General features: G+C 32.0%; 1 protein-coding gene across 1 annotated transcript in view; it reads left to right on the top strand.

The window, feature by feature from the left end:
* LOC145334093 (phenazine biosynthesis-like domain-containing protein 1) overlaps window positions 1-16,127 on the top strand; it is a 30,237-nt gene extending 14,110 nt beyond the window's left edge. The window contains exons 8-12 of the mRNA XM_080179412.1: window positions 4,870-4,961; window positions 5,056-5,136; window positions 5,532-5,596; window positions 12,196-12,254; window positions 15,908-16,127. Coding sequence (XP_080035538.1) covers window positions 4,870-4,961; window positions 5,056-5,136; window positions 5,532-5,596; window positions 12,196-12,254; window positions 15,908-15,972 — 362 coding nt within the window. The 3' untranslated portion in view covers window positions 15,973-16,127. The remainder of the gene's footprint in view (window positions 1-4,869; window positions 4,962-5,055; window positions 5,137-5,531; window positions 5,597-12,195; window positions 12,255-15,907) is intronic.
* Window positions 16,128-17,383: the final 1,256 nt, after the last annotated feature.

The following is a 17,383-nucleotide window of genomic DNA, read 5'->3' as shown; positions in this document are numbered from 1 at the left end:
ACAAAAGCATTTTTAAGAAACTGAAATTTGTCATTTTTTCACATTTCTTGATTGTGATGCATTTGCAGTAAAAGAATCTTCTTTAATAACGTAGGTTATAGTAAAAAGAAAAAAACTTCTTTTTATTTGACAGCAAAATCTCTAAAAACAAAAAAGTTATTGAAGTTTGAATTTTTTTATTAAAGCATTTAATTACAATTTATGGATAAATTATAAGTTTATATCTTAACCTGTCAATCAAATTAAAGGATTATAGGAATAAATGAGGGGTGGGGATTTACGAACATGAGCAATTTTTAAGGTCATGTTTCTTAAGTATACAAAAAGAAAACTGAATATTTGTTTTCAGTGAGGGAATTTTAAATGAAATTTTTAGTGTAATTGGTAGAAAATTGTATTGGCCGTATTAAGATGTCAATTGAATAAATTTTTGAAAACTAACTATAAGGCACAAAATTCTACCAGAAAAAAGCATCATACGCATCTTTTGAAATATTTATGCTTTAAAATGCGCCGTTATTTTCAGAGATATTAAAAAACACCTGTAACAATTTCGATGCATATTTGTATAGAGAATATTGACATATAATTATTTTTTTGTACTCCTAATGGTTGTTTCCCAAATTTGGAAAACGCAGTTTTTTTTTAAACGCCCTGTATGTCTTATTACTATCCTTTTATATAAGTAGTAAGGTCATTTTGTCGGAAGCTTAAGATTTCAATAACTACTCAACCGATTGGATTTTCCACACCAAGAAATGTATGTCCCAGGATGGTTTTAGGCTATTTCATTTTAAGATTTTAAGTATTGGAATGGTTTTAGGCTATGTTTTCAATCTTCAAACCCCTGATCCTAAATGCGCATTGACTAGTAACATAATATTTGATAAATACCTAGATACTTAAAAGCGTAAATTCAATAAATGGTTTCTGTAATTTTCCGAAATAATACTCCGTATTTATCACAATTAGTATCATACAGGAAGGGAGGGGACAATAGGCTTTTTATTACACTAGTCCCCAAAGTTTTATAATAACGTTTTTTTATTCGATAGCCTAACAACTTTGGGTACTTTTGTTGAATTTTGATTGGTTGTTTCATTAAGTTGAGTGTCCAAATGTTTCAACAACTAATTGTAATTTTTAGTAGGGCTAATTTTGTGTAACATCATTGGGGATGTACATAAATTTATTGGCCATTGTCTTATCCCTTTAGATCCCTGGAATAATACTCCGCATTTAGCACAATTAGTATTAACACATGTCATGTAAAAAAACAAACATAACAAGATCAGGGATCTGAAGGGATAAGACAATGGCCAATAAATTGATGTACATCCCCAATGATGATACACAAAATTACCCCTTCTGTAGATTACAATTATTAGTTGGGACGTTTGAAAACACAACATTATGAGCCAACCAATCATAATTCAATAAAATCCCCAAAGTTGTTTAGTCAACTGATAAGAAAACTTTATCATAAAACTTTAGAGACAAGTGTAATTGTCCCCTCCCTCCCTGTAACAAGGCACTTTTAATAATGTGATTTCTTAGCATATTTACTTGGGGGTGCGTGAAGCACACGAAAATATTTACCGAAATAATATATGATTTAGGGTGCGTTTATAACAAATCCACCTTAAATTCCTTTCCAATATTTAGGGGTGTCAGGGGGTGTCCTCCACAAGCTTACACCCCCCTCGTTCACCCCTCTCTTCTCTTAATATTCCCAATTAATGGTAAAAGTGTCAGAAATTGTTAATAAAAAGCTTGATATTTACTTATAATTAATACTGACATCCAGTTACAGCTAGTTTCCTTTGGTTATTCTTTTTTTTCATGAAAAATTGTTTAAATAACTTTATGAATATTTAGTATAATCCCAAAATTTACCACTAAAAGCCATTCTTTCCCGATATTTAAACACTTGTCGTTCTTTAAATATATTGTCAATAATAAATGTATAGATGTATAACACAAACAACTACCTGGCCTAAGTGGCAAGGACCTTTTCGTTTGGTAGTAAATTGCTTTCTGCTCTTTTCTAGCGCCTTGGCTGTGTTTATATTTCCGACGCTATAGACTGATATTCAAAGACCCAATTGAAAGTCGGCATAGCATCTTTAATCATACTTTCCCTCGTCCATGCTCTTCATTCATAAGAGAGAGCTATTAATAAGGGTTGCTTTATATAAACACCTACCAAAACTCCAGGTCAGGGTGATGTAATAATTGAGTAGCTTCCACGAGAATTGCGGTTCAGCTTGAAATGTAACATAGAATACACTCAACTAAGTGCGAAGCTTACCTATCTAAGATTAGATTTTTGTGCATCTGAATTCTAACATCAGAGAATCGAGGCTAAAATAACAACGTAGAGAATTCAAGGATTTTTCAAAATAATTTTTATCAATCAATATATATTTACTTGGATGTTGCGCCATATTTGCGCCTACTCTAATAAAATGGTCTTTCCAGCTGGCTATTATAACGACGGTACCCCCAATTAACCCCTTTTATCCCATTCCCTCCCCTCTTATGGAGGAAAAAACTGACCAATTAATGGGGACTAAAGTAGCAACCCGAATTGACGACAAAATTTCCCTTGTAATAATATCCATGTATATTATATCCATTTCTTTATCTTTTAGACAATTTAGCAACAAAATTTAATTTACATCAAACAAGGATGACAACATCCATAAAAGCGAAGCACTGAAACTGTAGGACAAACAGACATTAACACTTGTATAGTGTCTGAACTGAATAATCAGAATATAAAAGTATAAGATTTGAAGCAAAATTGTAAGTAAATTTGTTGAAAAACTGCTTGATACAGGATAATGTTTATGGACATACTTACATCTTTAGGACTTGATTATAGAGTTGCTTAAAATATTGTTCTTTGTTGTCCCAGGAATCAACATACCAAAAATCAGATCAAACGGATAATTAGATCACATAAAAATTTGTTGTTTAAAAAGTAGAAAAATTAACATGTTTAAAATGGACGTACGGAAATTCTGGTAATGATTATAGAGTTGCTACGCTTTCTAAATCGTACCTAACTACTACAGTACTCACCATGCAAAGTTTGAAATTGATAGGACAATTCTAACATGCCTAAATTAACGAATAAAAGCTAACTATCTCGGACGGACGGACCGACTCTAATTATAAAAAAGCTTCGCTTTTAAAAATGAATTTCATTATATTTTTTAGACAATAGATCAATTAAGATTAGCATTCATTTAAAATTTTTAGTGTACTCTACTACTCTATAACTCACTTTGTCCGTCCGTCAGTCAGTACGGCTAAGGAGAAATGTAATTTCTAAGCTTCTGCCAGAAAAGATATAAATTTTGTAGGAGAATTGTGGTTTACACGACAGTTTTTAGATATAGATGGCTGATATTTTTTGAAGATTCAAATAGTCATTAAGTATCTACTCTACAACTTAATTTGTTAGTATGTACATATAAGAATAAAAAGCTACAAAAAAGATTTGATTTTAGGGGCAGGAGGTGTCATTTTCTCAATCTCTATATTTTGCTAAATGGATTTATACATATATCTGTACTTCGTGATTTTAAAGGTTGCGTGATTTTTTAGGTTTCCTGTTTTACCTATTTTATCAAGTTTAATGTTTATTGTATGACACTGCTTTATAGTAAATTTTTTTCCAATATCCACTCATAATTTTTGAGCTTCGCTACCTATGGATGTTGTCATCCTTATTTATTATGTAAATCTTTCTCTTTTTTCTCTCTCTAAATTAGTAGAAAATATCATGTTACTTGAAGTATAACACAAAGAAAATATCACCATAATTGGGAAGAAATAGTACACTTTCTAGAACACAGTAATAGTGTCTGACTGATTATGACGTAACAAAAAAAAATTAGCCAATGAGAGGCCACTATAAATTTTACCATTGGTCAATAACTGCCTCTTATTGGCTAATTTTTTTTTGTTACGTCATAATCAGTCAGACACTATTAATGTGTTCCACTTTCTATCATTCTTTTTATTTAGAATAGTTATTTATCGCATCGTATTATAGACAGCTTTCCGCAGATATTAAAATGAAAAATTATAAGATTTAAACCAGTTTTGTTCGCACCGAATGCCCGGTCTAACAAAACTGGTATAAATTTTCTGATTTTTATTTTAATATTTGTGGCAAACTATCTGTAATACGATGTTATACATGATTTTTCAGTATTGCTAAGAATCGCTTTTAATCCAGCAGATATTGATCGGTTTGGAAGCCATACTGGAAACATTCTTGATATTATTAAATAGAAACCATTGCAACATCGAATGTACTATATTAAAACAGATCATTAAATATTAAAAAAACTGTTTTAATAAAATTCATTTATAGTGAAAATAATTTAACTGAAATACGGAGACTGATACCAGTTAATCTGAGAATGTACTCAACTCAAGATATAAAATATTATTTGGGAAAATAGCCACTGAAATAACCTCCTTCTAGAAATTTCATTAATATTTGGTTTTAAAATATCCATTTTTGTACATTTTAGTTGAAAAAATATTTGTAAAACTTATGTACAGAATACAAAATCTGAACCTGAATTAACGTTCATCCTGAAATACACCTACTTGCTTTAATATAGAAATGTACTAGTCAAAATATGAGTAATATTTTACTTAAATATGTCACATTTTTCAATTTTACCTTTTTTTATTTTTAATATATGTCAATTTAAAACGCAAGGTCGTAGATTTAGTTAGACTTGTCCTGTCATTTTCAAACAATGCACTATAATTCATGTAGAAATTAAATATTCATCTCCCAGTTTCCGATCTACTTAAAGAATAACATTATAAATGTTTTAGTAAGATTGGATGATTCTGTCACCCGTGCTGATTTGGAAAGCATAAATCCTGATGTTGACAAACTGAAAACTGTCAAACAAACCAAAGTCAAGGTAATTATAATTTTTTTTGCAAACTTTCGGGCTGTTAAAAGCTTTTTATAGTTCTTACTGTTTGACATTACTAAATCTATCAATTTATTTTCAGGGAATTATTGTGACTATCAAAAGTTGTGATGGTGCATACCATTTCTTATCCAGATATTTTGCTCCTTGGGTTGGAATCAAGGTGACAATTTTTGTTAAATAAAAATAACACCATATAAGGTCATAACACTCAAGATAGAAAAATATGGAATTTTAATAAATAAAACAGAAATTTTGATTAATATGGAATCAAGTAAAAGAAAAAGCTTTTAATATTAAAATAGAGACAAAAATCCAAGTCAAGAACTTTTTAAAATTATTGCTTGTTTTATATTGGGATTTGATACAGTTTTACTAAAATGTTTCATAATTTGTATAGTCTTAAAAGAAAGAAAAATTTAAATGGGGGGGGGGGTGGTTGCATTTTTGTTATTGTGGCAATTTCTCTTGGGGGGGGTATAATTTTAGATCTACCCATGACCTATAAGAAGCTATAGGAAGGATTATCTGGGATTAACTGCACTTTTTTTAATCCAGGAAGACCCTGTCACAGGTTCAGCCCACACAGTCCTGGCTCCTTACTGGGCTCACAAACTTAACAGGTAAAATCCTTATAGGATAATAATCTGTTTTACTGAAGGATTTCAGAATTTTTATACCTATTTGGAGTAGGGTACCACCACCCTCCCAAGAGAAATCGCACCTAGAAAAAACGACCACCCAAAAGATTTTTTTTTTAAATATTTCTTTTCAAAACTAAAATTTAATTTTTTCTTTAATTTAGGTTAAGATCAGCTGTTTGATAAATTTTTTTTTTCCTTGCTAGATGGTGTTAGTTGTATTTTTTGGATTTCTTTTAGGAGGGTTGTTGCACCCTCCCATAAAATAGCTATAAACCCTCCCAGTACTCATGATTTATGAGAGGCTATCATGTAAAGAAGAACCATATCAGTTTAGTTGTTAGCGAGACCCTTCAGTGCGGACATTTCCTTACATTTTATTTAAAGAGCATTAAAAGCACAAAACAATTTGTTATATTAACGGCATAGAGACTAATTACTGAGTATTTTACTATTAGTATTTTGTTTTTGATGCTTACCTTGTCAGTCAGACATTTGGGGGAAAAAATACATATTTATTTTTTTCCAGAAAGAAATATAATTGGAACAAACAACCACGTATATACACGGGATAAAAAGATTAGACAATGGGCAATTAATTCATTTTTGAATCAATACTTTTTTGTCATGGTATTTTTAGGCACAACCAATTATTGTATGGGACAATTTGAGTTCATTTTGTTCGTAACATATATTTGCTTTCAGAAAACTTTCAGCGGCATTCTTTGCGCTTTTACCCAAAGTCCTTAAAACTAGCCAAAACAATAAAAGTTGCATTAGGTCTGGTACCCAAGAAGCCAAAAAAAATTCTATATCCATTGTCTCACCCCAATATTCCTGTGTATATACACACACAGCTACCTTATTCAACATAAAAAGAAATTCCTACTCCTCCATTTTTTTACAAATTTCATTTAAAGAATATTGCATCAATTGTTATACAAATATAATACAAATATACTTTGGCAGTTTCCCTGAAAAAGCCTGGTTGAGCACACACACACACCCCACCATTATTTTGAAATAAATTGTAAAAATTGTTCAGGTCATTTAATGTAAAACGTATAATAAGAAGAAAAACTACCATTCCCGCTCTCTTTCAATTCTAATAAGGTTGGTTGGGTTTATATGCTCGCAATGCACTTTAAGGAAAATCACCGTGTCGCTATTAAAAAAAAACAAATTTCAAAGTATGCGAGTTTACCTTTATTAAGGTCAAAATAAATCCAGATATCGCTGGTGAATTCCAATATATATTTTGTGGATATGTAGTACGGTGCAGATTTCATAGGACTATAGTTTACTTGTGTGGTGTCTACTATATTTTGTGGATGTAGTATAGTGCAGATTTTATAGGACTTTAGTTTACTTGTGTGGTGTCTACTATATTTTGTGGATGTAGTACAGTGCAGATTTTATAGGACTTTAGTTTACTTGTGTGGTGTCTACTATATTTTGTGGATGTAGTACGGTGCAGATTTTATAGGATTTTAGTTTACTTGTGTGGTGTCTACTATATTTTGTGGATATAGTATGGTGCAGATTTTATAGGATTTTAGTTCACTTGTGTGGTATCTACTATATTTTGTGGATGTAGTATGGTGCAGATTTTATAGGACTATAGTTTACTTGTGTGGTGTCTACTATATTTTGTGAATGTAGTACAGTGCAGAATTTATAGGACCATAGTTCACTTGTGTTGTGTCTACTATATTTTGTGGATGTAGTACAGTGCAGATTTTAAAGGACTATATTCACTTGTGTGGTGTCTACTATATTTTGTGGATATAGTATGGTGCAGATTTTATAGGACTATAGTTTACTTGTGTGGTATCTACTAGATTTTGTGGATGTAGTACGGTGCAGATTTTAGAGGACTATAGTTTACTTGTGTGGTATCTACTAGATTTTGTGGATGTAGTATGGTGCAGATTTTAGAGGACTATAGTTTACTTGTGTGGTGTCTACTATATTTTGTGGATGTAGTATGGTGTAGATTTTATAGGACTATAGTTCACTTGTGTTGGGTCTACTATATTTTGTGGATGTAGTACGGTGTAGATTTTACAGGACTATAGTTCACTTGTTTGGTGTATACTATATTTTGTGGATGTAGTACAGTGAAGATTTTATAGGACTATAGTTTACTTGTGTGGTGTCTACTATATTTTGTGGATGTAGTATGGTGTAGATTTTATAGGACTATAGTTCACTTGTGTTGGGTCTACTATATTTTGTGGATGTAGTATGGTGCAGATTTATAGGACTATATTTTACTTGTGTGGTGTCTACTATATTTTGTGGATGTAGTACGGTGCAGATTTTATAGGACTTTAGTTTACTTGTGTGGTGTCTACTATATTTTGTGGATGTAGTATGGTGTAGATTTTATAGGACTATAGTTCACTTGTGTTGGGTCTACTATATTTTGTGGATGTAGTACGGTGTAGATTTTACAGGACTATAGTTCACTTGTTTGGTGTATACTATATTTTGTGGATGTAGTACAGTGCAGATTTTATAGGACTATAGTTCACTTGTTTGGTGTATACTATATTTTGTGGATGTAGTATGGTGTAGATTTTATAGGACTATAGTTCACTTGTGTTGGGTCTACTATATTTTGTGGATGTAGTATGGTGCAGATTTATAGGACTATATTTTACTTGTGTGGTGTCTACTATATTTTGTGGATGTAGTACAGTGCAGATTTTATAGGACTTTAGTTCACTTGTGTGGTATCTACTATATTTTGTGGATGTAGTATGGTGCAGATTTTATAGGACTTTAATTCACTTGTGTGGTATCTAATATATTTTGTGGATGTAGTACGGTGTAGATTTTATAGGACTTTAGTTTACTTGTGTAATATCTAAAATATTTTGTGGATGTAGTACGGTGCAGATTTTGTAGGGCTTTAGTTCACTGGTGTGGTGTCTACTATATTTTGTGGATGTAGTACGGTGTAGACTTTATAGGACTTTAGTTTACTTGTGTGGTATCTACTATATTTTGTGGATGTAGTACGGTGTAGACTTTATAGGACTTTAGTTTACTTGTGTGGTATCTACTATATTTTGTGGATGTAGTACGGTGTAGACTTTATAGGACTTTAGTTTACTTGTGTGGTATCTACTATATTTTGTGGATGTAGTACGGTGTAGACTTTATAGGACTTTAGTTTACTTGTGTGGTATCTAATATATTTTGTGGATGTAGTACGGTGTAGATTTTATAGGATTTTAATTTACTTGTGTGGTATCTAATATATTTTGTGGATGTAGTATGGTGCAGATTTTATAGGACTTTAGTTCACTGGTGTGGTGTCTACTATATTTTGTGGATGAAGTACGGTGCAGATTTCATAGGACTATAGTTCACTTGTGTGGTATCTACTATATTTTGTGGATGTAGTATGGTGCAGATTTTATAGGATTTTAGTTTACTTGTGTGGTGTCTACTATATTTTGTGGATGTAGTACGGTGCAGATTTTATAGGACTTTAGTTCACTTGTGTGGTATCTACTATATTTTGTGGATGTAGTATGGTGCAGATTTTATAGGACTATAGTTTACTTGTGTGGTGTCTACTATATTTTGTGGATGTAGTACGGTGCAGATTTTATAGGACTTTAGTTCACTTGTGTGGTATCTACTATATTTTGTGGATGTAGTATGGTGCAGATTTTATAGGACTATAGTTTACTTGTGTGGTGTCTACTATATTTTGTGGATGTAGTACGGTGTAGATTTTATAGGACTTTAGTTCACTTGTGTGATGTCTACTATATTTTGTCGTCAATTTACTTTGCAAAAATTATCCCGATTTATTGGTCAGTTCGTCCCTCCAGTAGAATGGATGGGATAAAGGGGGGAGGAAGGGTAGATTCATTATTTTAGCCCGCTACAAGTTTTACTTTATTAGAAAGGATCTGGTGTAAGATCCAAGTAATAATATATCCAGTAATTCACTCAAATTCCCCACTATTTCTTAGCTGTCGAATAACGTGACAGTTTGAACTCACTAAAGCCTTTAACAAGACATACGTAAATCCACGAAGAATTCTAAAACCTTGGCTTCATTACAAGGAGCTCAGCCACTTTAAAGTTTATATTTTTAGATAGAATATTATTTATATTTTATTTAACTTTCTACCCCCTTACTTATGATGTAAGATTAAAAATAGGGGTAGAATTTTTTTTAGTTCCTAATCTCTGCAGCTTAAACCAACAACTAAATATATTTTGGGTAAATCACGAAACCTATACGTGATTCTCAGCTGTCGTTGGGGGTCAACGCTTATCAAAATTGACGAACTCTATATCTGCCCCCCAAATATAATTTTTGATTTATTTCGCTTGTTGGATAAACCTTATTCTTGTAATCTCTGCAAGGGTATCTATCCATGAGGGGCCACACCTTCGGTGCCTTAACCTTGAGGGGATTCCGAGTACAATATAACCTAACCTATTCTCACCAAATAAGTAAAGAAACGTAAAACTACCCCGTCCCCCACACCTTATTTACAACTAGCGGCTACGCCCCTAGAGGCCTCTAGTGGCACTTTAAATGTTTTTATATATTTTAAATATGTCTATGTTGCGTTGACGTTTATCCTGCGTTGAACTCTCTTCCTAAAATCGAGAAAGGTAAAAAAAAAATTGATTTTTTGTGATTTCTCTTGGGAGGGTGATGGTACACTCCCCCAAAATAGTTATAAACCTTCCCAGCACCTATGAGAAGCTACCCTGTTAAGGAGAACCCCATCGGTTCAGCGGTTAGCGAGATCCTTCGGTACAAACACACATCCTGTTACTTTATTATAAGGATTTTGTTTTAAAATATGTAAGGATAGTGGTTCGGTTATCAACAAAACATTTTGAGATAAAAACGACGAAACTTCAGACATTATTTAATCAGATTGATGAACACTGAACAGCCATGAATAAATTTTTGGGTCTTCTTTTTTCGTTCAAACTTCTTGATAATGTAAAAATCAAAAGAATCAAAATAAAGGACAAGCAAACAATAACTCTTGTAGAGTGTCAGAACTGAATAAGCAGAATATAAAAATATAAAATATAAACAAAATTGCATGTAAATTTTGGAAGAAATGCTTAAATAGAGGATACTGTTTAAGAACATACTTACATTTTTAGGACTTATAACATTGTACCTTGTTTTGATAGGAATCGTTATTAAAAACAATTTATAAGATAAATTAATCACAGGAAATTTTTTTGTCAAAATGTATGTACTTTCTGGAAACGATTGTAGAATTGCTACGCTTCCTTTATCGTACTTGTTCCTGGAATCATTATGTAAAGTTTGAAATCGATTAGACAATTCTAACAACTTAACGAAAAGAGCTAACCGTTACGGACGGACGGAACGACCCTGATTATAGAAAAGCTTCGTTTTTAAGAATACTATAAATTTGTTGTTGTGCAGTTTTTGAATAAAAATATAATTCACTGAAAATGGAAAATTTGTTTATTTCATTTAATACCAGTAAGATTATCATATTTATAGCTAGATCTAAAAAAATTTGAATAAATTTTTTTAAACATCTAATGACAAAAGTAAGAAAAATTTTCTACTTTAGCGCATTTTGCATTTATTTTATTATCTAAATTGTTGGGCGTTGGTTCTATGACTGGATTTGTTAAATTACTTAGATTTACACCAGATTATTATGTATGAAGTGAAACTTGAGGCTGGCTAAAATAACGACCCTCCCCCTCTGTAACCCATCCCTTCCCCTCAAACTGGATGAACTAATAAATAAGTGATGTACATGTTAGCAACCTAAATTGACAACAATTTTCCTCCTGTAATTATATCCATTTATATTCTTCTATGGATGTTGTCATCCTTGTTATCAAAATAACAAATTACGTGATAATAATTACGTTTAAACCAGGGCTTGGTATCCAAACCTCAGCCGTTCATAAGCCTTAAATTTTGATCTGCTTGTGTGCAAAAAAAAATTCCAAAAAGATGGATTGTCTCTTTAGGAACAAGTTTAGACCCAGCTGAATTTTTGAGCTACAAAATGATTATCTCACTGATGCTTACACACGGCTGCCGAGCCTTGGTTAAAACTATGTGGCGCTTTCACACAGAGTACCCTTGTGAGCACTGTTGACCCACCTTACTTTTAAAATAAATAGAAATAAGGGGGGGGGGTAGTTTTCGTTTGTTTGTTTTTTTATTTTAGTTCAGGTTGTCCCGCTAGGTTATGGCCAGTCGTAGTGGTTAGACACAGTAAAAAAATTATAACCCCTCCTCCTCCCCTTTTTAATTAGTCAATAAGGTTAGGGGAGGGGTTTATCAGTGCTCAACAAGGCACTTTGAGTGAAAGCACCATCAGAGAAAAGGGAATGATATTCTTACATACAATTCTAAAGGAAAATTTCCCCCAAACCCCCTTCCCCTCTCCTCCCCCTTCATACCCACCCCTCTTCAGTTACATAAAAAAAACGAAATATACCCCCACCATACTTTAAAGGTTTCGTGATTATTTGTAGAATTGACTTTTTACAATAGCTACCCCTGAGCACCATGAATTATGTTTCAGGAGAAATCTGAGTGCTCGTCAATGTTCACCCCGAGGCGGAGATTTGGATATTATTTTAGGTAAATAATTTTAGCAACACAGCTCTGTGGTCTGTTCTTACGTCCGTTCGTCTTAACCTTCCGTTTTTATTGATAATTGTTTATTAAAAACTAGCGACTGCACCCCTAGCATCTTGGGGCTTTAAATTTGAAGGAATCTGGAAAGGCAGAAAAAAAGCCTAAAACCATGTTAATATAAGAAGCTATAAGGAAAACAGTAAAAGTCTCGAACTATGACGTCAGAAAAAATTAACAATTAACCAATAAGAAGCCAGTATTCACTGTGGTAAAATATATAGCGGCCTCTCATTGGTTAATTGTTAATTTTTTCTGACGTCATAGTTCGACACTTTTACTGTTTTCAGCTATAAGTTATAAGAAGCTCCACTGCTAAGGAGAACTACATCGTTTCAGCGGTTAGCAAGATCTTTCACAACGGACAAAAAAAACTTACTTTATATCATAGGATAAAAAAAAAGTTTAAAGCATTTAGATATAAAATATAAAAGGGTAAGTAGGAGAAAAAAAAGAAACCAGAAATATAAAGAAATGGAGGGTTTTAAGGAAAATCCTATAATAAAGAGTAGTTTATTTTGTCTGCAGCTTAAGATTTTTTTTGACAAGTTTTATTAATGTTTTTGGGTGGTTTTAGGCTATTTTCCTGACCTCCTTCCCGCTCCCCTAGTTGCTGGTGGCAAAGCAACTAGCATCTTATAAAGGAATAACTCCCTTTGAATTTTTCTTGTTTTATTCAAAATAATTATAATTTTGCATAAAATAAAACATTTAGTGAACTTTTGAAATATAATCAACCTTAATTCATGATATTTATCATGTTAACTTTAATAATTGAGTTATTCAATAATCTTTTTGAAGCAAAGCTTTTCTACAGTTAAGGTAGTTCTTTCCGTCCGTATAGGAGCTCTGCTTATTAATTAGGCATGTTAGAGTTGTCCCATTGATTTAAAACTTTGCATAATGCTTAAAACAATTAAAAAATAGTCGCAGTTCTTATTTTAGTGTCCTAACTTTTCAACCAATAATTTTCATCTGTGGAAAGGTTTTATTGTAATTGGGAATGAAAGTACATCAATTTATCGTCAATAGTTTTTATCCCTTGAGATCATTTAATGATTAAAAGGTTTCGTAATTCATATATCTACTTCTGTATATCTTGACGTAAATACTTGAAATGAAACAAAAATGAAAACATCCCCAACAAAGCAAAGCTTCAGTTAACATTGACGACAATTTCCAACCTGTCATAATATCCATATTTTCTATATCCATTATCTGATTATAATAAATATTTATTAAATCCTTATAAAAAAATATCCATACTTTTGCTAAGAAATGTCGTTCAACGCAGGGATCTAAAGGGATAAGACATTGGCCGATAAATACCCAATGATGATAAACAAAATTACCCCTTATGAAGTTTACAACTAGCGGTTGAAACGTTTGGTTACTCAAATTAATGAACTTACCAATCAAAATACAATAAAAGTCCCCAAAGTTTTTGAGCCAATGAATTAAAAACACTTTCATAAAACTCTTGGGACTTATAAACATCCCAATATCCCCCTACTTCCTTTACTACTTAATCTTACATTTAGAAATTCATGAGTACTACTGAATAAAAAATATATTAACATAATTTCAAAGAAACGTTCTTCAAAGTCTTATATAAAAAAAAAAACCTACAGAAGATAATTAAAATTGTACAGAAAAGTATAGCTTACATAAAAAACAAATATTATGGAATATAAAAAAAATGTCTTATTCAAGTCTTATTCATTTATATGACTTCACTGCAAACCAAAAAAAATGGCAAATCCTTTCAGAAGAGCAGCTTTATTATTCATTTAGGATGATTTTACTAAAAATATAAAATGTAGATGCATCTTTTGGTTACAAGTTTCCACTGTTTATTAGTAGCGAAGCTACTCTATAATTCAATTTGTCCGTCCGTCCGTCCGTCAGTCCGTAACGCTATGGTGGGGGAAATGGGATTTACTCAGCTCCTATAAAAGATAGAATGCTGAAATTTTTCGACAACATTCCCATCATTAAGGAGCACAATTAAGTATAAAACATCGATGGCGGTAGGACAGCTTTTTAGCAGGTATTAGGCTATTTTTGTATTTTTCACATTTTTCTCAATATCTTCTGTGTTTATGGTGCGATTTTCAAAATTTTTTTCAGTTATAGATATCTAAATTAAATTTCCAGTCCTTTAAAGAAACCAACTATGACGGTCAGACTGCCTTTAAAAAGGTTTTAGGCTATTTTTGTATTTTTCACATTTTTCTCCATATCTTTGGTGTTTATGGTCCGATTTCCAAAATTTTTTTAGATATAGATATCAAAATTAAATTTCCTGTCCTTTTAAGAAAACAACTATGACGGTCAGACTGTCTTTCAGCAGGTTTTAGGCTATTTTTTTATTTTTCACATTTTTCTCCATATCTTTGGTGTTTATGGTACGATTTCCAAAAATTTTTCAGTTATACATATCAAAATTAAATTTCCTGTTGTTTAAAGAAAATAACCATGACGGTCAGGCTTCCTTTTTGTAGGTTTTTGGCTATTTTTAAATTTTTCCATATCTTTGATGTATATAGTCCAATTTTCCGAATTTTTTAAAGTTAAGGATTTAAAAATAAAATTTCCTGTCGTTTTAAGAAAACAAGCATGGCGGTCATACTGCCTTTTAGCAGGTTTTTGCTATTTTTATATGTTTTGGGATATCAGTATCAAAATAATTTTTCCCATTGTTATGAGCATCTTTTATGTTATTTACTTTGATTGTCATCATTATACAAAATAAAACAGGGTTTCGTGTTTATTTTCTCCAATAAATCAATTAATAAATACACTTTAAAATTACTTGTACGTATTAACATCCATGGTTTTATTTTTTGTGCTTCGCTACTTATAGATGTTGTCATCCTTGTTTTTATTCAGTACCAATGTAGCACAAGATCTCAAAATCAGTATTTGGGGGCAGGGGCGTCCAAGCTTTTTTATTTAGGGGGGGTAAAAAATTTTTAAGGGGGGGGGTAAGCGCGCCATTTTACCCCCCCCCAAAAAAAAAATTTACCCCCGGGGTAAAATTTTTTGGGGGGGTTAATTTGATAATGTATTAATATTTTTTTTTGTTAGGGATTTTTTATTTTTGGGGGAGGTAAATACCCCCTCCTAAATGGTTGGGGGTGCCTACGGTACCCCCAAGGTAGGGGTAAATTTTCAATTGGAGGGGGGAAATGAAAAATATTTTGGCATCCCCAAATTCGTAAAGGGGTGATTACCCCCCCCCCCCCCTTGGACGTTTATGTTTGGGGGAAATACTGGTAAACCAAGATGATAGCCAAATCCAAAACAAATAAATGGATTGTTTTACTAAAAATTTGCTTGTGCTACGCTATTAATGGATATTATTATACTAGTAATTATTAGGGCTATGCATATGCAACGCGTCAGCCGTCAGTTAGCCTAAGAGAAATTAACCTTTCACAATTTCAAAAAGTAGCTGGTAGTTTAAACCTGATCGAAATATGACAATCCCTCTTTCCATAAAAAATGTCCACAGCACACAAACAGGTTAAAATTTGAGGCTTAGTCGCGGCTGACGCGCAGCTGCCGAGCCCTGCTTTTAATGTATTTCTTTCTAGAGGAGAATAAAGTGAGAATTCTTGGATCATCAGTGATAGTGCTAGCAGGACATATTTATATCTGATTCAAACATCGAAACCAAGCAATATCCGCTGGATTAGAAACAGCTCTGAGTTTTACTGAAAAACACATGTATCGTACAGTATTTTAGACAATTTTTCACCAGTTTTGTTAGCCTGGATCTTCGCCACATCGGGACAAACAAAACTAGAATTAATCTTATAATTTTTATTTTACTTTCCGCGGAAAGCTGTCTATGATACAATGCGATAAACTAGTTGCCTTAAATGTAATCAATATAACTTTACATAAAACATTTTAACAAATAAATAAAAAAATCAAAGCTCTTTAATTTTATTATCCTATACTATAAAGTTTTTTTGTCTGTAGCTAAAGATCCCGGAAGTGGCTGAGCCGAATGGATATCTTTCAGGGTAGGTTTATATATATATCTTTGGGTGGTTTTATGCTTTTTTTCCTGACATATTCGTCCTTCTCTAGAGGCTAGGGGCGCAGAAACTAGCATATTTATAGTAATAATTTTAGGTATTTTTTTGTACCTAGATTTTATATTGGTTGACTTGTGAACAAAATACCTACTAACGTAAGGGGAGAAAGTACCTCAAAAAAATTCTGACGTCATAAAAATGAGGAATGAGGAGAGTAGGAGTGGGAAAGAAAACCCCTTATAAAAATGGATAATCCTTCATTTTTATAACGTCACATGCTGATTTTTAGACCGACTTTATTCGCTTACCTACTAAATCTATTGGTTTAACAATTCTTTGCAGTACTACTTTTTAAAATTTTATTTAATTAACGCTAGTTTGACAACATTAAAAAATTTGACATACAAAATCAGGCAGAAGGGTGCATGGAGATTTTTACACACACAATCTGACATTTGTTGGCTTAATAACTTTGGGAAATTTTATCAAATCTTCAAGGACCAACCTTTTAACGATTAATTTTAGTTTAAACAAGGGGTATAAGAATTGCTTTCAAAAACCCAACCAGAATTTTATATAAAAACAATTTGTTTTCAAAATAAATATTGTTTGTTATGCGTATAACTGCATTATAGCGTATTCAAATAAATCAGATTTTTCTGCTTTAAGTAAGAAAACAAGGATGATAACATCCATAAAAGCAAAGCTCAACAAATCAAATTAACAGACTAACATTAACAAAGGAAGACTGGACTAAAATTCTTATATATCTATCTTAAATACAAGATGCCTATATGGACATACTTACATTTTAAGACTCAATTATAGAGATTTTTCTCTTAAAACATTGTGGACATACTTACATTTTAAGACTTAATTATAGAGATTCATCTCTTTAAACATTGAAGACAATGGACTGTCCATTATAATTCTTTTATGTCTATCTTAAAATACAGGATGCTTTATATGGACATACTTACATTTTGAAACTCAATTATAGAGATTCTTCTCTTATAATATTATGGA

The sequence above is a fragment of the Acartia tonsa genome, chromosome 1 (assembly GCF_053477335.1).
Source record: "Acartia tonsa isolate MP-2025a chromosome 1, ASM5347733v1, whole genome shotgun sequence".
Classification (NCBI taxonomy): Eukaryota; Metazoa; Arthropoda; class Copepoda; order Calanoida; family Acartiidae; genus Acartia; species Acartia tonsa.
Note: the sequence above shows the minus strand (reverse complement) of the source record. Positions and strands in the feature narration are given on the sequence as shown.